At 38.3% G+C, this 15,059-nt stretch overlaps 1 protein-coding gene across 1 annotated transcript; it reads left to right on the forward strand.

The window, feature by feature from the left end:
* Window positions 1-9,050: 9,050 nt before the first annotated feature.
* LOC108478017 (uncharacterized) lies at window positions 9,051-10,729 on the forward strand. Its single transcript, XM_017780458.1, has 3 exons — window positions 9,051-10,205; window positions 10,265-10,466; window positions 10,530-10,729. Exons 1-3 carry the CDS (start codon window positions 9,051-9,053, stop codon window positions 10,727-10,729), a joined length of 1,557 nt encoding a protein of 518 aa, XP_017635947.1.
* The last annotated feature ends 4,330 nt before the right edge of the window (window positions 10,730-15,059 follow it).

Consider the following 15,059-nt stretch of genomic DNA (forward strand, 5'->3'; position numbering starts at 1 on the left):
AACAAAAAGCTAATATTCTCAATAGTATATTATTTTTAATAATTCTCAATGTGGCATTTAAATTTTGATGACAAATATTATGATTTTTAAAATGACTGAGAAGTATATTATATGATACAAAATAAGACGAATAAAAATATTTCCTCAAGACCTAATACAATTGAATTGACTATCAGCTGATATGTGGTTTCGAGATATTTCTTTCTTTTAAAATCAATATATTTGCAAAATAAATTAAGAATGGGAAACATAGATCACCAAGATCTCCTTAATTTGTCCCTTATAACATATTATAATTTTAATTGAAATATTTGAGGGTTTTTTTAATAGGAGATTCAAATCTTCTTTGAAAAAGACATGTATAAACTAATGTTGATTATTAAAAAAAAAAAAAACTGCTAACTTGTTATTGTCGAAATTAGCTCGATAAGGGGTCCATTGCATTCTTTATCTTGTATTTTTTTCCCCCTTTATGCATAAAATAGGGAATATGCTTTTCTTTCTCAAGCCACAACTTGTCACCATGTTGAAAAGCAAGCTTTGTAAACCCTTCAAAACTCGACAGTAGTTCAATTGTTCATTCGGTTTTTTCTAAGTAGCCTTCAATTATTTTAGGATTTGGATTTCAAAATCTACAAATTCTTCTCCTATCTCTTAAGTTTAAAAGCATTCGGACCATATAAAACAAGACCAAAAACAGAAGGAATTCTAACAAATTAAACATGACATGAATATGGTATATGACAAATTAAGTTAGAGATTCTTACAAATAGTCGTGGAAGCAACAAGGTTCTCTCTTAAATAGATTAATTTAATCATGACTTGTATCTCGTAAGCTTTCAACTGTTTGTTAATGGTGATCAAACAATGACTCATTTATCTTCAAAGTGATCTTTTTTCTTCATATTTATTTATATTGTATCATAACATCATAGACCTTGCATTAACAAAGGCTAAACATGAACAATAGATCTATAGTGTAGTAGGAAAAAGTTTTTGAAATAGTTATTTATATGTCAATGGAAGTGGTCACTTGTTCACTTCGGCTATTGATGTGCTAAGCATATAATTTGTCTTATTTGTTAGCATGTTTGATCAAAATATTTTTCTATTTTGCTTGCATTTTTTGAGAATTTTGCGCAGTCAATTTCATGTTTATCATTGGAAAAGAAATTCAATCAAGTAAGATTGTTTTCTCAGAAGATTACTAGTCACAATAAATGTATTTTCTCACAAAGAACAAGAGATGACTTAGGAATTAATTTAATTTCTTTGGATTTTTATTTAATTGGACGTAATTAAATAATTGAGTCCAAAATGAAAATTAAATAAATTAGTCATCACAATTTTACTGAGGTTTTAATACGGTAAAGTTACTACGATTTAAGAGAATTAGAATTGGGTTAAGAAGATAATTGAATTAATTAATTGATTACTTTTAATTAATTAAAAAATATATTTTGGGAATTAAAAACTAGACATTGAGTTGGATAACTTATATGACTTTTGTAATAGCCAATTTTGGCCCATGTTTATAAAATAAAATAAACCAAAAATAAGTGAAAACCCAAATGTTTATTAACAGTCCCTTTATACATTAAAATGACACAAATCAAACAATACCCCAAAACCCAAATCTAACCTACCCTAGCCCAACTACACAAAACAATTCAGCAACCCTAGCCCTTCCAAGCTTCAGCCGCCGCTTACCCCCTCAGCCTTGGCCTCCACGCGCCCCGCCTCACCTCCTCACGAGCCAACCACCAGCCTCCCATGCACCTGGCACCTCTCTGACACCTGCAAAATATTGAATACAATGACAAAGGGCAACAAAAGAAACAAGCAGAAACGACAAAGTGAATAGAAGTAGAGGGTCGTTTAATCGGCTTTAAAAAGCCAAGATACACCTTTGTAAATTTTTTACGCACACCATTAATAAAAAAAAATAGAACAGAAGTTTCAAAAGGTGGATTTTTTAACTATCTATTTTCGTTTTTTGCTTCTTTTATTTTTATTGTTTTTATTTCATAACTAAAATCTTTCAAATATGAAAAGGAAGAAATAAACTTACCTAAGTAGCCTCACGTCCTCAGTCGTCGTGGGAGTTTCACCGGCGTCGAGGGCCTCACAACCTTTTAAGGCTTGGCTAAAGGGACCAAAGGTCCTCTTTTATTCTTTTTCTGTCGCAAATAAGGGGTTAGACCTCTAGATCCAGTCAAAACAAGTCTAAAGGGACCGTTTTGTGACTCCCTGACCACTGTATACGGTGGAGGAGCGGCGGTCCGGCGATGAGGCAAAGATGGGTATATTACCCTAGCAAAAATGGGAAAAATAGAAGAGGGAGAGAGAGCAACAGAGGCTCTCTGTTGTTTTTTTTAAAAAAATGGAGCTGAAATAGAGAGAAATAATTTTTTTTTTGGCTTTAATAGCCTTGCAAAACGCTGTCGTTTTGCACTCCCCCCCACGCCTCAAAACGGCGTCGTTTTGGGGGGAAAACCCGCGACCCAACTCGGTTCAAAAGGGAGATCCGCGTGTTTTTTGAGGCCCAAATGGGCTATTTGCGGTTTTGGTCCCCCCCTTTTCGCAGCGCTACTCGATTAAACCCAATTTTATATTTTTTTCGACTTCTAATTTTACCCTAAAATTTGCATGCCCTTTTATTATGGCCAGAGATGAAGTGCAGCGCATTGAGAGGTTTGGGATTTTTTTTCGTTTCACCCCCTCACATTTTTAGCCTGTTGCGATTTGGCCTTTTACTTCATTTTTGTTATTTCAAGTCTATACCCCAAATTTTGGTTCATTTTCAATCCCATCCTAAATTTATTTAATTCATTTACTTTACATCTATCTTAATTTATTTAAACATGTTGTTTATTCAAATTATTATTATTTATTCTAATGTGCTCTATGTACTGTTTATTCAAAATTGTTTTATTATGTATTTTAAATCACCCTATATATATATATACTTGTTTCTAAACCATTTTATATGTATTATTTATTTTAGATTCTTTCCCCATATTATATACATATTACTTTTCGAATATTGATATATATATATATATATATCGTTTTTTTAAAAAAAAAACTGTTTTGTATGCTGTCCATTTCAAATTTCATTTTACATATTATTTTAAACTCTTAGTATATAAATTTTAAATTGACTTATATTGCTTATTTTTCACTATTTCATATGCCTTATTTTAAACTCTTTTCGTTTATTTTAAATTGTTTTACTATTTTTACTTTAATAGTTTTTGTAATATTTATTCTACACTTTCATATTTATATATCATTTATTTTAAAATTTTATATATATATAATCTGTTTTAAAATCGTTTTATACATAGTTGATTTTAAATTTGTTATTTTACATTATTTTGGAATTCATTTACTACCATTCATGAATCATTTTACATTTTATTTACTTTATACGTACCTTTTATTTTTTTAAGATTCTTATATATTATCTAGTTCATTGGCTTTGGTTATTGATGTTGGTATTTAATAATGTATGTTGTGTGATTACTGCCATTAGATATTTTAATTTGTTGATTTCGTTTTATTTTACTCATTTCGTATTACTGTCATTTACTTGTATAATGTTTTATTCATGCATTGTCGTTCCATGTCGCACTATATTTTTATTTCATATTATTGCCTCATGAATTAAGCCTCGCTACATTTATCTAATAAATCGTTTTAACCTAAACAAATAACGTACGTCGTTTAAATATCGCACTCACTATTATTCAAAAGCAAAAATTTCAAAATAAGGCATTATTTTGCATCTGGAGCATCAAAGAATTGTGCCCTAACTTATGGGGTTTCGATTTTCTCGTTGATTCTAGATTGCCAAATACCTTTTTGAGTTGTAAAATACATGGATTTCTAATTAAAATTAAAGACAAACTTGCGCTGGGGAGTTCATGGTATTGTGTCCTAACTTACGGGATGTGATACTTCGATATCTCGAGACGAGGGAATCTTTAGCAATCTTTTGATCTAATTCAAGCATTTTTTTTAAATCGACGTTAATAAAAAAGGATCATATTTTAAATCCATTCTCGATTTTCAATTTTCGACATTAAGACACTAACTAATCAATTCGGTACCAATTTTTGGGCGTGTCGAGGGTGCTAATCCTTTCTCGTACATAACCGACTCCTGAACTTGTTCTCTTGAATTTCGAAGATGAAAATGCCGTTTTAGTAAACTAAAATTGATTTATTTAAACAAAGGTGATCCGATCACACCTAATAAAGATCGGTGGCGACTCCCGTTTTAATTTTCTTTTTCAAACGAAGTTGATTACCATTTTCAAAAAAATAGTTTCGACAGCTTGGCGACTCCACTGGGGATTCTTGAGAGTCAAGCCATAAAATTGATCATTTTTTGTTCTTTGTCAAAATTTGAAAATCTGTTTTAAACTTACGGTCATTTCATCGCATCATTTCATTGCATTTCCTCTGTGTGGTCTCTGTCTTTTTATATGATTGGCTTTTTGTTCGACTCTTTTAAGTATACTTTTGCGTATCATATTGCATTGTTGGTCAATTTTACTCCTTTAAGTGGAAGTGAGAAACTACTCCTTCGTGAGGTCTTCACCTCCGTATAGGATAGTGGATCGCTTTCGGGATACATCCGTACCTGTGTCTTCGTGAGATTTTCATCTCCGTATAGCCGTAGGGAAATGTATTCCCCTGAACCGAACTCGGTCCGTATGAGCCTATAATGGGTGAGGACCGAGGGATTCACTAGTTCAGGTACCTTTACTTTAGAACCGAACTACATGTAATGAGCCCTAAGAGCCTACCCTAGGTAGAACCACACCAAACCCTAGTGGTTACCCGAATAGGTGTTAATTTATTTCCTGTTTGCTTTGAGTTCTATTCTTTGTTTTAATACTGACTTGTTGTGTTTGTTGTTATTGCATGACATCTCATCATAAAAAGGTGTTGATTCAAGTTTGGTTACTAGATAGAAAAGCTTAGCATGGAAAAAGTATTTCTTGATAGAGTGGAGGATAATGCGGCCGTTCGAGTGTGGTCTGAGAGAATGCAACAAGAGAAAGGAGATAGTTTGACCGAGGGATATGAATCGAAGTTGTGGGATTTCACTGGCATCAGTGTCACACAGAACGATCTGTAAGAATTAAGGGATATATAGAATAGTTAGAATAGCGAGGTCAAGCAACTTTTTTATTGTAACTACGTCGACCTACCGTATTTGCTCGATGTAAAGGTGGACAAGTACTTGTTCCAGGCCCTCGTGTAGTTTTGGAACCCCGCTTACAGTTGTTTCACATTCGGATGAGTCGATTTAGTACTTACTGTGGGGAATACATGGCGTTACTTAATTGCCCGAAGATTCAGGCTGACAGGGTCTATTCAAGACCTGTCAACGTCCCTCCCTTTTTGAAGAAATTGATGAATATCATAGGGATGAGCGAGCAATGGGTTGCAGCCCGCATCAAGCAAAAAGGAGATAGTAAGTGTATTCCTTAGAGGAATTTGAGGGACTTGATCCTTGCACACCCGGATTTGAAGAAAAGGGTTGACGTTTTTACCTTAAGCTTCTACGGTTTGATCATCTTTTCTAAGGCGCTAAGACACATAGATGAAGCCGTCTCAGATTTATTCGATCGACTTGATAAAGGTACCACACCCATCCCGACAATCCTATCAGAAACTTTCAGATCCTTGAATGCATGTCGGAGAGTGGACGAAGAAAGATTTATTGGTTGTGCACAGCTTCTATTAGCTTGGTTCCATAGCCATTTTTGGAAGGTGGAGAAGGTCTCGTATCGAGTTTTCTCCAAGGACTATTCCCCATTAAGGGAATTAGTGGCCACATCAAGGCGAGACAATATCTCAAAAGAGAAATGGATAACTATTCTCCAGAATTTGAGAGCCAAAGATGCTGAATGGAGGGCTCTGTGGTTGATCCCTGATGAGATCTTATATCGGTGTGGTAATTTTGACCGGGTCCCTCTGGCTAGAATATAGGGAGCCATTGGATACGCTCCACTGATGGTGTTAAAGCAGTATCGATCAAGGCAATTTAAATCGGTGACACAAGAGTTGGCACAATGTGAGTTCCCCTATAAAGAAAACAACTATAAGAGAAAGGTTCGTGAGATATCAGATGCTTGGAACCGAACTCGAAGAATGAAAAGATTCACCACGGGTCCGATGATGACCCTCGAGTATGAATGATGGTGGGGTAAGAGAGTCAACGACAACATCCCTAGGCTGAATCAAGAGAACACTTAACTGATAGAGGAGCATTTACGAGTCATCCCATCCGAGTTAGAGATCATTAAGTAAGACTTCGAGAAAAGGAACTCGGAGTTGGAGAAGAAGATAGAGCAGCTAGAAGAAGAGAAAATGAAGTTGGGATTAGAAGTCGATATCCACAAGTTAGAGGCTGAGAAATTAAGGAAGGGAAAGAACAAGGCCGAGGAAGATTTGGATAGTCTGAAAACCAATTACAAGAAGCTGCGTATGTCTATAAGAACTGCCAGTTTAGGTAAAATGTCGGAGCAATGGCGTCAAGAGATTAAAGAGGAAAAGACTAGAGCTGACCATTGGGAGAAAAGGTTTCAAGATGCCCGAGTACGAGAGGACACTCTGAAAAAGAGTTTGTTAGAAAGCCAAAACAAAAAGGAGAAGTTACGAGCTTAGGTGGCTGAATTGGAAAGATCACTATATCAATATCGTAGCCGTAATTCCGTGATTGAGCTGAAGGCTAATCTAAGCAGGATCGAAGAGTTGAAAGGGAAAGTAGAGGAACTCGAGACTGTGCTACGAGATAGCAAAATTCGAGTGGAACTTTTTGAGGCAAACAACGATCATTGCAGAGAACAGCTTCACTGCTCTCAAGACCAGATTAGAGATAGAGACTATTTCATGGGCGAAGTTGTGGCTCAGGTTCGGGAGGTAGCCGATCACTTGCAAACCTTGGCAGTTCAGGCTGATGTATTGAGCTTAAAGTACGAGTCAAAATCAGATCGAGGCTGAAGCTTAGCTTGGCTTCTTAGGAAGGTTAGGGCTTTGGGCATTAGGGCAAAGTCGTATATGTAATCATCCGTTCTATGTAAAGAAATTTTTCTTCTAGTAAAGTTCTTCTAATGAAATTGAATCGGAGTCAACGCCTCTTTTTGCATTCATTCATTTGCATTACATTTCATCATATGCATTAAATTTCATGAAAAGACCCTGATTAAACAAAATTATTTCAGTTAATTTAGAAACCAACAAGAATCAACCAACCAAACACAGCTACAATACCCGTCGTAAAACCAAAATAATGGATTAGAGATTAGAAAGATTAGAACAAATGCAAAGGGATATGTAAGAGCAATTACAAGCACAGATGCAAGAGTAATTAGCAAGAATCCAACACGACATGAGGGAACAAATACAAGAATCCCAGAATAACATGATAAGTCAGTTGGCACAATTGCTGGCAAAGGAACATGAAAAAGGGAAGAGCATTACGATCAATTCAGGGAACGATAATGAAGACCCTGCCTATCCTCCGGGCTTTGCTCCGGTAAACACTCAACCACAACCAGAGGTGCACCCACGAAGGGTACCCGTCATTATCAAGCCCCAGCAATACCAGACAGATGCTGTGACATCAATGAATATTCCTATGGGTTCGGGCTATAATCCTAGGGATAATCCAGCTAATCCATTTGCCCCGGACCTTGATGACATGGCAGAAAGGGAGAAAGGAAAAGTAGACTTGGCAAAACAACTCGATGAGTGATGTAAATGGCTTGAAGAGAAATTTAAACCAATGGAGACTGCTGATTACCGTAGGGGGATCGATGCTAAAGACTTAAGCTTGGTCCCAGATCTGGTGCTCCCACCAAAATTTAAAACCCAGAGTTTGAAAAGTATAATGGGACAAGCTACCCTGAAGCTCACATTATGATGTTCTGTCGAAGGATGATAGGGTATGTTAACAATGATCAGCTGTTAATCCACTATTTACAAGACAGTCTAATCGGATCAGCGGCCAAGTGGTATAACCAGCTCAGCCATGACCAAATTAGTTCATGGAAGGACTTGGCTCAAGCTTTCATGAAACAATACAGTCACGTGACAGACATAGCACCCGATAGAATTACTCTACAAAACATGAAAAAGAAGCCAAGTGAGAGCTTCAGACAGTATGCCCAACGATGGAGGGAGATGACAATGCAGGTCCAACCACCCCTCTTGGAGAAGGAAATGACCATGCTCTTTATCAACACTCTAAAGGCCCCATTCTTTAACCACATGTTAGGAAGCGCTACTAAAAGCTTCTCAAACATAGTAATGTCTGGGAAGATGATAGAAAACGCAGTAAGATGTGGAAAAATTGAAGCGGGGGAAAGTGCCAAGAGATCGGCTCCAATAAGGAAAGAAAATGAGGTGAACAATGCGAGCGTCTACAATAAAGGTCAATCCAAGCCAGTCATAGTAAGCTAGTCGAGGACAGTGACTAGTAACCATCAGGGCTCCGCAATACAAGACTCCAACTCGAGGCCTAACACAGAAAGAGTTCAGTTCACGCCAATCCCAATAACATATAGGGAGCTTTACCAGAATCTGTTCAATGCACATGTAGTGTCTCCATTTTACCTAAAACCCATGCAACCTTCATTTCCTAAGTGGTATGACGCAAACGTGCAATGCGAATACCATGCAGGAATCTAAGGACACACGATTCAGAACTGAACTTCTTTCAAAAAATTAGTTGAAAGGTTCATAAAGATGGGCATTGTAAAGTTCGATGATCTCACAGGACCTAATGTGGCAGGGAATCCGTTGCCCAATCATTCAGACAAAACGGTAAACGCGATAATTGAAAATGGAAGGAAGAGAACTAAGATAGATGTAGCAGAGGTGAAGACTTCGTTGACATGGGTTTGGAAGAAGATGATAGAATAAGGTTTAGTCACTCAAGATTTAGGGGAGAAGCCCGAAGGAGCAAAGTACTACTGCGAATTTCACAACGAAGAGGGTCATGAGATCTAAGAGTGCAATAAATACAGGATGCTGGTACAAGAACTGATGGAAAATAAGGAGATTGAATTCTTTGAGTATACCGAGCGCCCGAAGGGAGAAGATGTGTGCACGTCAGAGCAAGGGCCAACCAACAAAGTCCATGGGGTCAGTCACCCGGTCTTAATTATATCCCGACCAAGAGTCAGTAAAGTCGGAGTACCAATTGTACCAAAATTCATAATCCAGAAGCCCGTTGCTTTCTCTTATAAAGATAGCAAGAGGGTGCCTTGGAACTATGACTGCAACGTGACAACCCCGAGAAGGGAGAACCCAGCTGGCACTTCAGAGAAAGGTCAAGATGAAGGTTTCTATACACGCAGTGGAAGGCGTTATACCCCGAACACGAAGGTGGAACCAGCTAAAGAAAAATCCGTGGTTGTTGAACAAAGAAGGGAGAAGACAACTAGATCGGAATCACCTGTCAATGAGCTTGTAACTGAAAAAGAGGCTAAGGAATTCTTAAAGTTCCTGAAGCACAATGAGTACAGCGTTGTGGAGCAATTGCACAAACAGCCAGCTCGCATATCGGTACTAGCCTTGCTCTTGAGCTCAAAGACTCACCGCAGTGCATTGATGAAAGTTTTAAATAAAACATACGTTGCGGATGATATCTCTGTCAACAAGCTCGATCGTTTGGTCAATAACATTAGCTCTGATAATTTTATTTTCTTTAATGATGATGAAATACCCCCGGGAGGTATGGGATCTACAAAGGCCTTGCATATCACCACTCGTTGCAAAGGGCATACACTGCTGGGGGTACTAATTGATAATGGATCAGCGTTGAATGTCCTACCTTTGTCCACATTAAATAGGTTGGCAGCGGATAGCTCTCATATAAAGACATGTCAAAACATAGTGAGAGCATTCGACGGTACTGAAAGAAAAGTGATGGTAAAAATTGAGATACCTTTCTTGATTGGCCCAAATACATATGATGTGGACTTCCTGGTAATGGACATCAAGCCATCGTACAACTTCCTGTTGGGAAGGTCGTGGATCCACTCAGCGGGAGTAGTGCCATCGTCACTACACCAAAAATTAAAGTTGGTAACTGAGGGTAGATTGGTAACAATAAACACGGAGGAAGACATCATTACATTCGTTACCAGTGACGCACCGTACGTGGGTACGGACAATGAGGCAATAGAATTTTCCTTTCGATCGCTAGAATTTGTCAATGCTACATTCATTGTCAAAAGGAACAAGATCCCAATGCCCAAAATATTCAAAACTACGAGGATGGGCCTGCAATTGACAGTCGAGAAAGGAGCCCTGCCAGGGAGAGGACTTGGAAGATGCCTCCAGGGAAGGATCGCTTTGGCTTAGAATTTAAGCCAGATGCGAAGCAAAAGAAGAAAGAGCTGGAGAAAAAGCAAGAGAGAAGAAGAGCGCGTCTGCACAGTAAGGAGGTCAAGTGGGAACCAATGACCTTTCCTCATTTATCTTGAAAATTTGTGTCCGGAGGAACTATCCACCCCAAACAGGAAATGACAATGAAGAAAGTGGCAGAAGAAATGTTGGGAAGTTTGAGCATTAACGCCATCTCCGAAGAAAGAACTGAAGAAGAGAATTTATCTGGAATTTGCCCTTACATCCCTGGAAGTGTTTTGAACAATTGGACCGCAGAGGAGATCCCTGTAACTTTCAGAATTAACTCAGAGTAATGTTCAAAACAAGCTTATTACTCTAAGCCTAGGGGCAATAAGAATCCTTTTATGAAATAGGCACAGGTCCAAATATCGTTATTTCAATTAAAAATGTATTTTTGTGTATCATCTTGAGCAAAATTCTTTTATTCTTTCTATTTCATTCATAATCATACCACACAAATCAAATATTCTTAGATTCTTTTGTTTTTTGGATTTCTTTCTTCATCCATAACAGGTCTCTAGATATCAATGATATGAGCAACGTTGCCACTGACTCAGAAACTCTTTTCGAGCAAGATTTGTGTATAGAGGACACTGAGGATTTTGAAGATGACCAAAATTGTAACCTATCTCCTGATTTGTTAAGGATAATAGAACAAGAGGAGAAACAAACCCTACCTCACAAAGAGCCGGTGGAAGTTGTTAGCTGAGAAGGAAAAGAAGCAAAGATTGGAGCTAGTATCACTGTAAAAACAAAGTGAGACCTCATCGAGTTACTCTGAGAATTCAAGGATGTCTTCGCATGGTCATATCGAGACATGCCCAGTTTGAATACTGAAATCGTGGTACATCGACTCCCCATAAAAGAAGAATGCAGACCGATTCATCAGAAACTCTGGAGGATGAGACCTGATGTTTTGTTGAAGATAAAAGAAGAGGTCAAGAAGCAATTCGACGCCAGTTTCTTACAAGTGGTCAAGTACTCAGAAGGGGTAGCCAACATAGTCCCAGTTCCTAAGAAAGATGGGAAGGTACGAATGTGCGTGAACTATCGGGATTTGAACAAAGCCAGCCCAAAAGACAATTTCTCATTGCCTCACATTAATACACTAGTGGATAACACAGCAGGTTACTCACTTTTATCCTTCATGGACGACTTCTCCGGATACAACCAGATAAAAATACATCCTGAAGACATGGAAAAGACGACATTTATAACCATATGGGGAATATTTTGTTATAAGGTGATGCTATTCGGATTGAAAAACGCAAGAGCAACATATCAGAGAGCTATGGTAACTTTGTTCCATGACATGATGCACAAGGAGATCGAAGTTTATGTTGATGACATGATTGCAAAACTCAGAACAGAAAAGGAGCATTTGCAAGTCCTAAGGAAATTATTTTTAAGGTTGAGAAAGTTCCAGCTAAAGCTTAATCCCGTAAAGTGTACCTTTAAGGCCCGATCAGAAAAACTGTTGGGATTCGTTTTCAGTGAAAAGGGGATTGAGATTGACCCAGATAAAGTCAAGGCCATACAAGAATTACCCTCACCGCGCACTCAAAAAGAAATTAGAGGTTTCCTAGGAAGATTAAATTACATCGCTCGGTTTATTTCACAACTAACGGAGAAATGTGACCTGATATTCCGTCTCCTTAGGAATCATAATCCAGGTGTTTGGGATGAGGAGTGCCAGAAAACTTTCGATAAGGTCAAACATTATTTGTCCAATGCCTCAGTACTGATGCCACCTTGCCCGGATAAACCACTGATACTGTACTTGGCAGTGTTTGAAAATTCCATGGGATGCGTACTAGGCCAACATGAAGAGTCAGGAAGAAAAGAAAAGCCGATATACTATCTCAGCAAAAAATTCACTGAATGTGAGACAAGATATTCGTCGATTGAAAAGTTGTGTTGTGCTTTGATTTGGACAACCCGAAGACTGAGACAATACATGTTATACCATACAACTTGGCTCATCTCAAAACTAGATCCTTTAAAGTACATAATGAAGTCAAATGCTTTGAACGGAAGAATTGCTCGTTGGCAAATTTTACTTTTTGAGTTTGACATAGTCTACGTAAACCAAAAGGCTGTAAAGAGGAGTGCAATAGCAGATTTTATAGCCAGTAGAGCTCTAAAAGATTATGAGCTGTTGAGCTTTGACTTCCCAAATGAGGATCTAATGTACGTTGCAACCATGAAAGAAGACTCTCAAGAAGGCCACCTTTGGAAGCTGAATTTTGACGGAGCTTCCAATGCTATGGGGAACGGAATCAGGGCAGTCCTAGTATCCCCAAACGGAGATCATTATCCTTTCACCAGTAAATTGGATTTTGATTGCATAAACAATATGGCCGAATACAAAGCATGTATCATGGGAATTCGTGCAGCAATAGAACGCAAGATTAAAGTGCTAGAGGTATATAGGGATTCTGCACTAATGATCTATCAGCTTAAAGGTGAATGGGAGACAAGAGACCCTAAGTTGATCAATTACCGAAGGCTGGTTCTTGAGTTAATCGAGAAGTTTGACGATATCACTTTCTGTTACCTCCCATGAGATGAAAACCAAATGGCTGATGCCTTGGCAACCTTAGCTTCTATGATCAAAGTGAATAAATAAGAGGATGTGAAGCCTATCCGAATGAGTATTTATGAGGCTCCAGCTCATTGATGCAACATTAAAGAAGAAGAAGAGAAAGATGATCATCTTTGGTATCAGGATATTTTGCGATATGTGAAGAGTCGTGAATACCCAGACCAAGCGACTGAGAATGATAAAAGAACATTAAGAAGGCTGGCTAGTGATTATGTCGTGGATGGAGAGATCCTATAAAAAAGAAGAAAGGATCAGGTACTCCTAATATGTGTAGACGCTGTCGAGGCTAAGTAAATCCTGGAAAAGGTTCATGAGAGTGTCTACGGAGCACATGCTAATGGTTTCACCATGGCCAAACAGATCATGAGATTCGGATCTTTGGTATCAGGATATTTTGCGATATGTGAAGAGTCATGAATACCCAGACCAAGCGACTGAGAATGATAAAAGAACATTAAGAAGGCTGGCTAGTGACTATGTCATGGATGGAGAGATCCTATAAAAAAGAAGAAAGGATCAGGTACTCCTAATATGTGTAGACGCTGTCGAGGCTAAGTAAATCCTGGAAAAGGTTCATGAGAGTGTCTACGGAGCACATGCTAATGGTTTCACCATAGCCAAACAGATCATGAGATTGGGATCTTTGGTATCAGGATATTTTGCGATATGTGAAGAGTCGTGAATACCCAGACCAAGCGACTCAGAATGATAAAAGAACATTAAGAAGGCTGGCTAGTGACTATGTCGTGGATGGAGAGATCCTATAAAAAGAAGAAAGGATCGGTACTCTAATATGTGTAGACGCTGTCGAGGCTAAGTAAATCTGGAAAAGGTTCATGAGAGTGTCTCACGAGTACATGCTAATGGTTTCACCATGGCCAAACAGATCATGAGATTCGGATCTTTGGTATCAGGATATTTTGCGATATGTGAAGAGTCGTGAATACCCAGACCAAGCAACTGAGAATGATAAAAGAACATTAAGAAGGCTGGCTAGTGACTATGTCGTGGATGGAGAGATCCTATAAAAAAGAAGAAAGGATCAGGTACTCCTAATATGTGTAGACGCTGTCGAGGCTAAGTAAATCCTGGAAAAGGTTCATGAGAGTGTCTACGGAGCACATGCTAATGGTTTCACCATGGCCAAACAGATCATGAGATTCGGATCTTTGGTATCAGGATATTTTGCGATATGTGAAGAGTCGTGAATACCCAGACCAAGCGACTGAGAATGATAAAAGAACATTAAGAAGGCTGGCTAGTGACTATGTCGTGGATAGAGAGATCCTATAAAAAAGAAGAAAGGATCAGGTACTCCTAATATGTGTAGACGCTATCGAGGCTAAGTAAATCCTGGAAAAGGTTCATGAGAGTGTCTACGGAGCACATGCTAATGGTTTCACCATGGCCAAACAGATCATGAGATTCGGATCTTTTTGGTCCACTATGGAAGGAGATTGCATCAACTATGCCAAGAAGTGCCATAAATGCCAAACTTATGGAGATAAAATTCATGTATCTCCTTCACCCTTTTAGGCCATGACTTCTCCATAGCCTTTCTCTATGTGGGCCATGGATGTCATTGGGCTGATCTCACCGAAGGCATCTAATGGACACCGATTCATCTTTATGGTCATAGATTACTTCACCAAATGGGTAGAGGCTACTTCTTACACCAACGTCACAAAGTTAGCAGTTAGCAAGTTCTTAAAGAAAGAAATCATATGTCGATATGGGATGCTTGAAAGGATCATATCAGACAATGCACTAAACTTAAACAATAGCATGATAGCAGAGGTCTGTAGCCAATTCAAGATCAAACACCATAACTTGTCACCATATCGCCCAAAGATGAATGGTGCAGTAGAAGCGGCCAATAAGAACATAAAGAAGATTGTGGGGAAAATGACTGAGACTTACAAAGATTGGCACGAGAAATTACCATTTGCCCTTTATGCCTACCGGACGTCAGTCAGAACCTCTACGGGGCAACGCCTTTCTCTTTAGTTTATGGAATA

The sequence above is a fragment of the Gossypium arboreum genome, chromosome 12, assembly GCF_025698485.1.
Source record: "Gossypium arboreum isolate Shixiya-1 chromosome 12, ASM2569848v2, whole genome shotgun sequence".
In the NCBI taxonomy this organism is placed as follows: Eukaryota; Viridiplantae; Streptophyta; class Magnoliopsida; order Malvales; family Malvaceae; genus Gossypium; species Gossypium arboreum.